Raw genomic sequence first — 12,532 nt, 5'->3', positions numbered from 1 at the left:
TGGGGTAAACGATTGTTTAAATTAACGGAATTTAAATTCCATTAAGTTTATTATATTGACTCGTAAAAACTACGCATTGTTTTACATGTTGTGAAAAAAAGTTGTTTAGGTAAAGGATCGTGAACAATTATTAGAGTAAAATTCCTTTGAGGTGTCATATACCCTAATATTACTGCACAAGTTACGTTAAATTTCTAAAGGAATACACACTCGATGACAAATATCAAGGATATGATTCTCTTTTCTGAAAAGAATTGTAAAATTTGTAAAATTTTTGTGGCTGTTAACTTTAAAAGAAATTATTAACTTTGACCCTGTTATTAAATGGTTTGTCCAGAAAAGTTTCTTGATGATTATCTATTCGCGACGAGAATGATCGCCCGAGTTGGGAACATTCCACCCTCAACCACCCCTTTTTCAGTACTCAATAATTAGAACGACGCCTTACAAGCAACGTTTCTACTTCTTACGTTTACGATCAAAATCAGCAACCTCCGTCGAAGAAATCTACGTAGATAGAAAGGCAGGACGTTTGAAATCCATTATTCTACTGTATTATAAATAATATATTATTATCGTTTCGATAATATAACATAATAATAATAACATTGTTGTTGATCGAAATTAATAAATTAAGAAAAAATGAACTAATTCGTAAAAATGATAAGAGGATGTATCAAAGTAACAGGAAGTAATAGATTGTTTCAGTTACTCATTTACAGGGACCTAAAATATTTTATAAGATTTGGACAAGCGACTCGAAATATTTAAAAAAAATATATTTTAGAAGTTAAAGAAGCAACTCTAATACTTTTGTAGGAATTAATGAAGCAAGTTAGAATGTTCTGTAGGAATTGGAGAAGCGGTCCGAAATGTTTTGTAGTATCTCGAGTAACATGAATATAATAGTTCGTCCCTTGACTATAATTTTGTAAAAATTGTTGAACTGTTTTTAAAATCTTTTCTATTTTTAACCATAAAAAAACTTATTCCAATACTATTCTTACTCCAATGCTATTCTAATAACAATTCCTGCTTTCTCAATTTTTAGTCATTTCATTTCACGCTTGCACCATTAAGGTAGAACTGATTTCGACCATTGTCTTAACTGTCATTTTGTTTACTTACACTATACACGATCATATAACAAACCAGATCCGCTGATTGACTCCCGTTCGCATTCATATATTTATGTAATAAGAGATCAACTACAAGTTCATACACATGTTTGGGATTCATTATAAACTTGTTTATGTAAACGGAGTACAGATAAATGGAATTCTACTGCATGTTGCTAGATCGAAACATTTATAAAAACAGTTATATGAATATTATCTCGTAATGCACTTTACACTTCGAATCACAGCAATAATGCTCTCGATTCAAAATATTGATTAGAAAACAGAAAATTTTTAATTGTATCTACATATTAAGGATTTCTATTAAGTCAGATAATTGTTATTAATGCGTATATACTTGTCAGGAGGTAAAAAATTGTTCTACGTGTATAAATTTTTATTCATAATGATATACACGCGTACACAGGCGTATGTATAATATCACGCGCCAAATTTTAAGGATGATCAAAGCAACGACATACGATTCGTATGATCATTTGCGATGAACTGTTCTTTTTCTAAATCACAACATCTTAAAAAATGAATACGATGAGTAAACCAATATTTATAAAGATCAGCACTAAAAATATGAAAATCTTTAGGAAATATTGTTATAAATCGAAAGTAGCCTTTATTAATGTGGATTCTTAAAAGTCAATGGTTTTACGAATGATGTTATTGCACGTGTCGATAGGAAAATATAAAATTATTTCAGTTAGGAATATGCGTGTTCAAAAATATTTTGAAATCATTTGTAAAACCATTTAAAAGTATGCGATAATAGAAATATAGTACATAAAATTTAGAGGAACCAAGATTCAGGATAATACCAGGAATATTCATATTGAAATGTAAAAAAAAACAATTATGCAAAACAATTTTAATTATAGTAAATTCAAACAATATCAAATAACTTCTTAAATTTTGAAATTATTAATCTTGTTATCTGAATATATTAAAAATAAAAACCACTTTAGATGGTATAAAGTATATCCGTAATATGAACTGTAATAAACTCGTAGTATAATTGGTACATCTTAAAAATAAAAAAGCGCCATCCCGTCATATATTACAAGAAGTTTTGTACTGTATTTGGATCTCATATAAATAAAAGGATTTAATTAAATATATCCTATAATTTAAAAATTTATTTACTATGCATAAGTGACCCTATTTCTGCTTAACGATCTTCTGCTTGTATTAGGTGCTGAAATAAAATTATATTAATAACCAATTATATTGGTTCATTGAAATTAATAATAGAAAGCTATTAACTTTACCTGGTGAACCAATTGATGTAACAGTTTCAGAAATTGTCCTTCTTGCCTTATTATTTAATTGTGTTTTACTTTTTTTGGCATATGGAGTTGCAGGGAACGCTTCGTTTTTAGTGTGAATATTACTTTCTTCTGAAATAAGACGAATTTATAACAAAAAAGGGTCATTCACGAATAATAAGATAACCAGCAAACTGCTAAAATCAGCTTTACCCGAAAATTTAACGCCACTTTTAAACTTTTTCGGCGAGCTTTTTGGATTTAATCTGACAGCAGAAGTATCATCAGATGAACTATCTTTTGAATCAATGTTCTCTTTATATTCTAATTGTTTGTTTGTAAACATTTTCCTCGATCTCCCCCTTGGTGTTTGCGTATTTGTCGAAGTAATACTTCTATTCCTTAGAACTTTTACAGTTTCATTATATTCATGTGTTTCTTCTTGACTATCCGAACTATGTGTTAAAATTGAATCTGCATAATCTACTGTTTTATTGTACGGTGTAGAAGATACAATGTTCAAAATTGTATCTTCTGCACTTTCATCTATAGCTACTTGTCTTCTCAAAGTTCTCCTTGGCCATGGAGTAATAGAGATATTATTAAGTAGCATATTTGATTCTACTTTTGCTGATGGCACGTCTATACTTTCATTCATCGATTTCTCTTTCTCAGAATGCATATTTCCATCAAGTACAGTTTCACATTCTTCAAAGCTACTATCATCAAAGGTAAGTCTCACATTTGCATGCACCGGTGCATTATCTTCGATGGAATCGTAAATATCAAGATCATCTATTCTTGATAATGCCGCAGCTAAGTCCATTTTTGCTTGTGCTTCTTCGCTAATAGGAACTTCGTTTAAAGCTACAACGTCATCAAAATTAACTTTATGCGCAGATTTCGTACTAGATGCAATTTCATTTGATTTCTTTGGTTGTTTCAATATGCTCTTTTTCGGAGTTTGATCAGAATTTATGTACGATATTGTATTGTCCAACGTTACTTGCGGCGTTTTGTAAATTTGACTTATTTTCATTGTAGTTAAAGAACTCCGATGTTTCTTCGCACCTGTCAATTGTGCTTTGTGTAATAAACTTGATCTTGTCTTATTGACTTTGTGCTTAGCAGGGGAAGATTTATTACCATGACAACTACTTGATCTCTCGGTTTTATTTTTGCTGTGTACGGTTTCAACTTCTATATCATTGGTATTTACTGCTTCATCTACTATTCCTTTCCTTCTTTTTGCAATGAAATTTTTGATTGTGCTTACCTTTTTAGGTACTACTTTCTTTTTTACCGCAATTTTCTTTTTTTCTGGAAGCTTGCTAGCAATGCGTACTTCTTCCTCTTTCCAGCCTCGTGAACGTAATTGTTCTAGCGTATTAAACCTTGAATCGCAATTTTTTATCTCCATATTCATTATATCCCAAAAACCCTGCAAATCTTTACATGTAACCAACATTGTTCCTTTTCCTGTTTCACAATCGTTAACTAAACCACGAAATCTTTCGAACTTCTTAGTTAACAACAAAGTTGTTTGTCCAATAGCTTGATGAATATGATATCGATTATCTTCTGTAATATTTGATTCTTCTTTTATTGCACTCCATTTGTCACACAATTCATTTAGCCTATCTTTTTCTTTATTTAGAAGAAAGTAAAAATACTGAGCAGTCCGTTCTTCCTCCTCACTTGAGATATTAAGATTCTTAGCGATAGTATCCTTTGTAGGAATATCATCCTTTACTGAACAGTTAAGACTGAAACCACGTTTCATTTGCTGCTCATTTCTAGCATTCTTTTTTCCACGACTAGATACTATATATGGTGAAAAGAAAGCCGGCTCAGTAGATAAACTATTATGTTCCGACTTGAGCGAATTATCATTACTATGAGTTTCTACAATGCTACTATTACTATTCTTCTGTGAAACATCATCAAATGTTATGTGTGTTTTCCCAAATAATAGCTTTACACTTGCCTCTTTTGAAGAGCTGGCATTATCATCAGTAGTTATAGTGGACTCTTTCTTTTTAGAGGGCAGTGGATTATTTTTTGCAATTTTTTTGTCATTTTTTGACATTTCTGTTTGTTGTTTCTGCAACAATCTCTTTTCTGTTACTTTTGTGATCCTCTTTGGAGGTGATTTCTTCAGTACAGATGAATGCTTTTCCACAATATTGTTTGCAGGTAAAGAAAATATGTTTTTATCGACTCCACGTACCACGAAATCTTTCTTTTTCTTCATCTGTTCTATCTTTCTTTTTTTATCACGATTTGCTTTCCATTTCAATAGTTTAGTCCTGCGATCTTCTTGAACAGGTGGTTCTCGTGCTTCTAAAACAAAAATGACATCATACAAGGCTAATATTATTTATAAATTGAGATTTTTAGCTTATTATGATATGTGGTATAAAATATTGTATTTATTATCACTGAAAACTTATTAAATCAAGAGAAATTTTTTTATCTGAATTCAGCAGTGATTTGAACAAAGTAATGTCACTTGCAGCTTTAATATTTTATCTACGCCTATTAGATCTAAAACATCTGAAAACATCTGGAAGATATTTTCAATAACAAACCAAGAAAAAATTGTTGCATTATTTTACTGAAGATGGTTTGTTAATTTATAAGGAAAATCAATGTTGTCACTGAAACATTAACTTAAACATAACTTTAATTGCAACACATAAATCTTTTAAATTTATTAAGAAATTTAAGCTCATAAGAAATGCATTAATACAATAAACTAAAACTTATATAATCATAGGAAGTTTTTACAAAAATGACATATTCAAAATTGTTAAAAAATTCTATAAAATTTAAGGTAACAATTCTTCAACTTTGAGCCATGGTGTCCTGGGAGTAGTTCAGCTTGTAATCAGAAGTCCACAAGTAAAACCAAATATTATTTTGTTAACTTCATTACGAAAAACGAAAGAACGAAGTTTAACGCACACATTTTTAAACAGATATACATTTCAAGCATTGAATTAGATATTTTACTTCTAGTGCCAGAGGAATAACATCATCTTTTTAATGGCAAATGGTAATAAATATATTTTACTTTCCATAAAAATGTAATTATGCTATAACAGCGTAACCTTTTCTGTTATTAACGAGGCCGGTTTTATCAAATTAAGTATGCACAACAAGAATAAATAACTTTACAACTCATTGTTACATATTGAATTACCTGAAACATTCGGTACGTCTCTGTTTCTCGTAAAAGTCGCAACCCTACCACTTCTACGTGCATTTTGCTGCTTTTCAGAGCGAATAATTCGACCCGCAGCTGGATCCCCGAAACGTGCAGGCGGCGCTTTATATTTCCTTTGAAAATTAGACATTATTACACGCGATGTTAATAAATATGTAGAAACAGATTAAAGCTACGTGCTGTTATTAACAAACAAACTACCACGGTTTCAAATCAGAGTGACCAAACGTAATAAAAACATGGCCACTTGTGGCGCCAAGTTAATAACGTTGTACTATGTAGATACAGACTCTAATGTCGTAACCGACGTAGGTAGACGTAGAGGGGAGAAATAATAATTATTTATTCGCAGGGAAGATGTCGCTACACCACTGTGGCACGTGAACGACGCGACGCTACAGATAACGTGTTCTATTCCTTGTTTGTGATAATACATTGGATGTCAAGTTTGCAGTGATGACTCACCATATTGCACCTTTTTATCCCAACCATTTTAATTCGCATCCAGCTTCGAGCAGTTGGTTTAGAAAGAAAAACAGAGAGAAAGCAGTGGGTTTTATTTGTGTGTCCACACGGCGAGAACTCTATGCTAATACTTTTCGCCAAAGGAATACCGCCTTGGTGATGACCCATCCTGAATACAAATAAGAATACTGTACCTTTCTAACGTGCTCAATATAAAAGGCTAAAGTTTAATGGGCAATTAAATTCTTATAAATTAATAATCAATGAACACAGCATAATAATATTATTTCTGATCATAAAAGGGTAAGACAAAACAAATACGTAGATCCACATACTTTATTTAAGAAACATGCAATGTATTGGTTATAGTCTTACACTCTACAATACCGAAAATGATTTATTAATTTGCAGTTATTGGCTCGGTATCATTCTCGACTCAAAATACATTACAATTCGCAATATTTTTCAACCCAGGATGATACCGATTGTTCGGGTCTCATCATGAGGATGTAGCTACTTTAGCTTAGGCGTATACAATTCATAACCCTCTTAGTGCCAGCGGGTTCATGCCAGCCGATTTATCGGCCCGCGGTCCTTATGCGAAAAGTGCCACGGGCCGACAGCCTAGCGGGCTTAAACATATTTTCTAACTAAAAATTTTGCTGCTCAACATTATATTCCATATTCTTTAAGTCTCAGAAGAACAAATAGTAAAATTTTCCTCCAGGAAAATAATATAAGGTAGATAAAATACCTGGCACTAAGAGGATTAACTAGGTGTTCGCACGCATAAGTCAAGTAACAGTTGAGAACCAAAAGTGAATCAAAGAAGTCTCCGATCCAGAGGAACTAAAATGAATCGGAGCAGAAGGTTCTGAACCTTTCTAAGCAAGAATTAAGAGGGAGCAAGAGCAGAAGACTTGCGCAAGTCTCAGAGCCTTGCAGATCTAAATATTCGACGCTTTACCAATTGGAATGTTAATCCAAAGTTACATCCTCACAAACGCCGGTTTGGTCACCTCCCTCCAGCGTCTCGTTCCCTGAGCGAGATCAAGGACTACATACATGCTGAAAAGCGAAATGAGAAGAGCCTCTCCAAGACCGCGGGACCCTCCCCTGAGGTCCGATCGGAGGAATACCAATTTCAACAATTTTCGAACGAAGACCATCTTCACGCCATCTTCACTCCAGATGTGGTAACAGGTAAAAGTTGTAAAATTCTTGAATAGGATGTAGAGGGTCTTGATTGCGACCCAGCCATTAGAATAACGTTTAATTGCTTTCTAAATTTCCCCAGATTAAGATTGCGAGCTGAAATTATCGGTTGGTTTTTTGTATGTGCAGGTATGGAATAATGTCGGGAGCAGTTCCGAATATTTTAAATGTTCATGGAGTGCCGACTACTGAAAAGTGCAAACACTGTCGGAATACGACGTGTCGAAGATGTTACGAAATTCTTATTTGCACGGGATTGTGATCTGAAGCCGCAGTCATCTAGGCAGTAGAAGAGGAAAATACCCCATCAGACATCATCGCAACTCAGAATTATCAGTGATTAAATAAGTGGTCAGTATTTGGTGATAAGGCTGTGAAAATGAACTTCGACTTAATCATACCATTCATACTTCAGATCCCTTCCGATCGTATCCCTTACATACAAATCTTACATAAGAATTTTAATATATTTCTTATAATATAAGTTGATAACATTTTCACATATACATATAAATGATTTACATTATTACATGTGAATACAAAATAAGAACTGAAAAATCGCGGTCTCTTGAACATCGAACGATCGGCATAGGTTTTAGTCAGTTTTTTCTTGCTCCTTTATTTGCGTTAACTTGGGTTAAACAAGATGGGACAAGTTCTGAATTTATTATGTACCTGTTGATGAGTTTCGGAACAGGGGAATTTGTAAATAGATTAATGAACGTTAGAAACAATCGAAAGAGACGCGCGAAGGCGAGCACAACCGCTCGTGCTCTTGTTCTACTCTCACTCGCCCTATTGCCTTCCGACTATACGTACCATGGCACACTTAATATATCTATTCCTCCGTAATAGATATATTAAGTACATATATTTATTGTTAATAAATAGTGGCTATAGTTGTAAAGGAATATCTCAATTCTTACATACACCTACACAACAGTACCACAAGCCCTGCTCGTGACGCAGGCACTAATCGTTTGCCTTGTAGCGAACCCTTAACTTGTAGCTGTCCTCTTGTTCGCCGCGAGACCTACTGAACATCTTTGCTCTAGAAGGGTTAATATCTACCTCGAAGATAACATATTGTTGACTTTAAAATTTCGATCAGGAATTCAAAGCTCAGGCATATTGTGAACTAGGTTCTCTTTGAGAATCTGCACATAACGTCGTATATCTTCCTCCATTTTAGACTTCTCTTCCAAAAGTTGTCTTTTCTGTTCATGTTCTATGTTAAAATCATTTTCAAATATTTTTGCTTGCTCTTCCAGGATGTTAATATTATCACACTGCATTAAGGATAAGAAAATATGATTAACATCTACTTTTAAAAATATTGAAATAGATTAAAAAAAATAATAGTATGAAGCTTTTAAATTATTTGCAGTTTATGAATGCTTGTTATAAGATATACAGGTCATCTAAAGAAACTGTGGTGAAGTTGTCAAAAGCGTACACCAACAAGGATTTTAATGGCCTTGAAATAAGTTATAAAGGGTGATATTCTGAACAATTTTTTCCTATACCATTTATCGCCACTAACTTTCTACTACCGCATTGAATTCGCGTGGTGAATTTCTTACTTAGGATTAAAGGAAGCCTAACCGGTTTAATAATTTAGTTGCGTCAATATATTTTGAAAATAAATTTCGTTATGCGTTTTATCGATTACACTGGGTGTAATTTTTTTAACAATTATTCTAGAATTGTCCTACTGTGTGCGAAGTTTATAAATATGTTTTATAAGCATTTTAACTTAAATCGTAGAAGAAGTATCTTTTGTTGTAAAAAGTAAAATTGTTATTTCCTTATGACGTGTATACACACCGTACGCAGTTAACAGTTTAATTACAGTAAAGGAAATTATTACCTAACAGGGTTAGCCCCCACTCCCGCCTAATCCGGATATGTAACTCAGACCTAATCCTGACATGGTGTTATTAGGCTAACAAGCACCTCGTGGAGCACGTTTGTTATTACTAATATTACCGGTATTTTATATTAATTCTGTAAGTACGTTTTCTGCAAGGTTACGTATCTTAATATATTATGTACATAGATACAGAATTCAATGCAGTAGTAGCAACAGTTTTTCACACATATCTCCGAAACTAGAGCTTGTGACAAATCAGTACATGTAAGACTGTCCATACTATTTTTTACTATATGAAAGTGACAATTTAAAAAATAAGTGAATAATTGATTCGCAATGCTGTTTTCATAATTAATAATCCTGTTAAACATTATGAAAGATATTTCTTCTAAATGATGCACAGAACATTATTAACATAAAACTTACATAGTCACATATTTGTTTTTGGTATTGGTATATTTCGCTGTTTTGTTTTTGTATAGTTTCATGTAGAGTACCAACTTCAGCGACCAATTGATGGGTCATTTCTTCGTATTTCTTTTTCTCTGCTGCTAAATTTATAATCACCACCTGAAGAATATTTTTTTGAAAATCTATACTATGTTTTTCTTCTTGGAGGTCTTCAGTCTTTCTGACAAGGTCGCTGACTTGTTCTTGTAGACGTTTATCTGCAGCATTTTTTTCTATCAATTTTGTTACATCAGTAAGAGATACTGCAGTTGCATTGGTTTCTCTAATGTCTTCTTCTTTTGGCACTACTCCTATTTCATGTAACTTTGAAATATTCTTCTTCAAAACTTGGTGCAATTGATGAAAATAATTTTCTAATTTCTGTGTTTTTAAATTTCTATGATCGGAGAATGAACTGGATTCCGAGCTTTGAGATTGTAGTACTTCTATATACTTTTCTAAGCTATTTTTTATTATACCATAAGCTTCGATTTCCTTTGAAATCTGGTTCAATAACCTTAAGTTTGCTTCCCATTGCTGAAATTGTTGGTTCTCTTGTTGACTATGCTTATTGAGATCTACTATATGTACTGGAGCATTTGTCTAAAATATTTATACTATTAAATAACTTGCAGACAAAAAAATCATTCATATATGTTCACACACTTACTTGTAATTTACGTTCAAATATAAAGTCAGCTTCTCTTAAGGAGTTAGTTTTTTCGTCTTTTGGTAAACACTTTTCACAATCTGTACATTTAATTATGGTTTCAACACATTCAGGAGTATTATAAACAATGAGTGGTTTTGAATCATTTGAATTGTATGATTTTGACATTGCATGTTGTGACTTCAATTCCTTTATAGCAATACTTTGTTCTTGTAATGTAGAAATGGCTTGGTTTAATTGAGAACTCATTATATTCGATATACTAACTAATTTTTCAGCATCGAAGGCTGACACTTTACACTTTAATTGAGGATCAACTGCTGACAAAGACTCTTGAAATTTCATTTCAGAATTCGAAGACTTTGCAAGTTCCTTGCAGTTTTGTACTTCATTAATGGAAAACAGCTATTTAGTAAATGCATAATATTTATAAGATATTAAACAAAATGTGTAATATGGTATAGCCACAGCATAATATAAACAAGACATACCTCATACGCTGATTCTAAACTGTTACTTCCACTAGTAATTTTTGATTTTAATTCGGCATTTTCTTTCTTCAGACAATTTACTAATTCTTTAGTTTCAGCAAACTTCTTCTTATGATTTTCATATATTTTCATGATTTCTTCTTGCCAGCTAGCCACACTGTTAAACTGTTGTTTCATAACCACATTATTTTGTTTCAATGTTTCTTTTAGCTTCTCATTTTCTCGTATTAGTTCTTGTAATTTTTCATGTACTTCGTTTGGATTCCATGATGCTATTATAGAATTGCAGTCCTGTATTGAAAATATATTTCTCAAACGTGTTCATTTTAATCTGGTAATTTAGAATTTTAAGGGGGCTTCCCACGCTTTTACTTTCATCCTCCGTTGTATCCTTCTTTTAATCTTTATACATTTCACAGGATGAAAATTTACCTATTTTATATTCTATAAGATATATATTATGTTCAATTATTTTATAATGCAATACAGTATTCAAATTCACTGCAATATTTAAGTAGGAAGACTCCTTAACTATGAACTAATTAATTGATACGTACAATGGACATACTTTTACGTTGAATATCAACATATGATGGAAGAGATGAGGCTTCAATGATATCAAGTGAACTTTTACCCAGCACTACAAAGGATCTGCTGGTTGGTTCAACAACACTGAAATTTGCTGATGTATCATTTAATTGTATATTTGAGTCATCTAATATAAATGAAGCCTTTCCATTATTTATATTCAAGCGCTTCTTCGATTGGTGACCAAGGCTTTGCATATGATTTCCTGATCCGAAAGACAATATTGACTGTGCTTTATCTTGCAAAAATACAAACGAGTTTTCTTCTTGATCGGATATCATATTGAAAATTTAATCCAGATGAATATTGGCTTAGTTTCAGTATTCTTTGACACCAAGATCTAAATACCTGTGTTTTTAATATATTTTAATTATTCCTTTTAAAAATTACAGTAGAAATCAAGTGTATTAAGAATAAATTTTAATCGTTCAAAATTTATAATGTTAAAACAATTATGGTATCAATGTCATATTGATGTGTTACATTATTCTCAAAAAATACAATGTAGTAAGCAATAAATAAAAATATTAAACTGATATGACGTCTCATTTTAGTAAATTGCGCATGATATTACAACGATGTATATACGCTTTCTGAATATTACGAAAGTTAATCTAGTTTTGCGATTGACACACGACAAATGAATTGTTAATACATTTCCGAGACCAATGTTAAATTGTCAATGATATTTAAACTTACCAAATAGCTATATTTAATAGTTATAGCTATAGTTATATCAAATAGCTATAGTTAATAGCTATATTTCACTTCTTATAATGTCATAGTAAACTCTGGAACAATCATATGATTATATATTTCCATTTATACGATGGAACGATTTAAAATATTAATAGTAAATACAACTTTTAATAATTTACATTTTTTATTATTTTGATGCCGCGTAATTGTCACTTTATTTTACGGTGAACGATTGTGAAATCAATGCAATGCAAACAGATTAGTATAAGTTAGCAATTGCGTAGTCAGTCAACCAATATCTCATTGCACTCTGCACCAATGTTATGTTATGACTGTATGACCGAACTACTTTCTAGATTACGAAGTGCATCATTTATCTGTACTGCACATTTATCCAAGCTGCAGTTTGATCCGTTAGAGAGAGAGTTCATACAGAAATTTTCTCTGCTTTAATTGG

At 32.1% G+C, this 12,532-nt stretch overlaps 2 protein-coding genes and 1 long non-coding RNA gene across 7 annotated transcripts; 1 reads left to right on the top strand and 2 right to left on the bottom strand.

Moving 5' to 3' along the window:
- Positions 1-1,983: 1,983 nt before the first annotated feature.
- LOC144478824 (uncharacterized) lies at positions 1,984-6,215 on the bottom strand. Of its 4 annotated transcripts, XM_078197106.1 has the most exons (5): positions 6,090-6,215; positions 5,601-5,737; positions 2,609-4,738; positions 2,399-2,527; positions 1,984-2,325 (listed from the first exon to the last, which is right to left on the bottom strand). In XM_078197106.1, the coding sequence occupies exons 3-5, from the start codon at positions 4,647-4,649 to the stop codon at positions 2,273-2,275; spliced, it is 2,223 nt and encodes a 740-aa protein (XP_078053232.1). In that variant the 5' UTR covers positions 4,650-4,738; positions 5,601-5,737; positions 6,090-6,215; the 3' UTR covers positions 1,984-2,272. The 4 variants fall into 4 exon arrangements, with proteins under 4 accessions (XP_078053232.1, XP_078053229.1, XP_078053231.1 ...); XM_078197103.1 differs by lacking the exon at positions 6,090-6,215 and having other exon boundaries at positions 5,601-5,881; XM_078197105.1 differs by lacking the exon at positions 6,090-6,215 and having other exon boundaries at positions 2,399-2,524; positions 5,601-5,881.
- Positions 6,006-7,594, top strand: LOC144478826 (uncharacterized). The gene is made up of 3 exons (XR_013495409.1): positions 6,006-6,392; positions 6,501-7,292; positions 7,434-7,594. It is a non-coding gene; the product is annotated as an uncharacterized LOC144478826 (long non-coding RNA).
- A 145-nt stretch (positions 7,595-7,739) lies between these two features.
- Positions 7,740-11,657, bottom strand: LOC144478825 (uncharacterized). 2 transcript variants are annotated; one of them, XM_078197107.1, is made up of 5 exons: positions 11,346-11,657; positions 10,789-11,079; positions 10,298-10,702; positions 9,604-10,230; positions 7,740-8,593 (listed from the first exon to the last, which is right to left on the bottom strand). In XM_078197107.1, the coding sequence occupies exons 1-5, from the start codon at positions 11,655-11,657 to the stop codon at positions 8,420-8,422; spliced, it is 1,809 nt and encodes a 602-aa protein (XP_078053233.1). In that variant the 3' UTR covers positions 7,740-8,419. The 2 variants fall into 2 exon arrangements, with proteins under 2 accessions (XP_078053233.1, XP_078053234.1); XM_078197108.1 differs by having other exon boundaries at positions 11,357-11,517.
- Between the last annotated feature and the right edge of the window lie 875 nt (positions 11,658-12,532).

Source organism: Augochlora pura, chromosome 3 (genome assembly GCF_028453695.1).
Source record: "Augochlora pura isolate Apur16 chromosome 3, APUR_v2.2.1, whole genome shotgun sequence".
NCBI lineage: Eukaryota > Metazoa > Arthropoda > Insecta > Hymenoptera > Halictidae > Augochlora > Augochlora pura.
Note: the sequence above shows the minus strand (reverse complement) of the source record. Positions and strands in the feature narration are given on the sequence as shown.

What these genes read in the sequence shown, in the direction of transcription:
- LOC144478824 (XM_078197103.1), bottom strand. Translation starts at nt 5,754, where the DNA reads ATGTCTAATTTTCAAAGGAAATATAAAGCGCCGCCTGCACGTTTCGGG. An exon ending in AAGTGGCGTTAAATTTTCGG is followed by an intron (nt 2,528 to 2,608) that starts GTAAAGCTGATT and finishes GTCTTATTTCAG; the next exon opens with AAGAAAGTAATATTCACACT. An exon ending in TACATCAATTGGTTCACCAG is followed by an intron (nt 2,326 to 2,398) that starts GTAAAGTTAATA and finishes ATTTTATTTCAG; the next exon opens with CACCTAATACAAGCAGAAGA.
- LOC144478825 (XM_078197107.1), bottom strand. Translation starts at nt 11,657, where the DNA reads ATGATATCCGATCAAGAAGAAAACTCGTTTGTATTTTTGCAAGATAAA. An exon ending in GTTTAGAATCAGCGTATGAG is followed by an intron (nt 10,703 to 10,788) that starts GTATGTCTTGTT and finishes TTTACTAAATAG; the next exon opens with CTGTTTTCCATTAATGAAGT. An exon ending in AAAAACAAATATGTGACTAT is followed by an intron (nt 8,594 to 9,603) that starts GTAAGTTTTATG and finishes TCCTTAATGCAG; the next exon opens with TGTGATAATATTAACATCCT.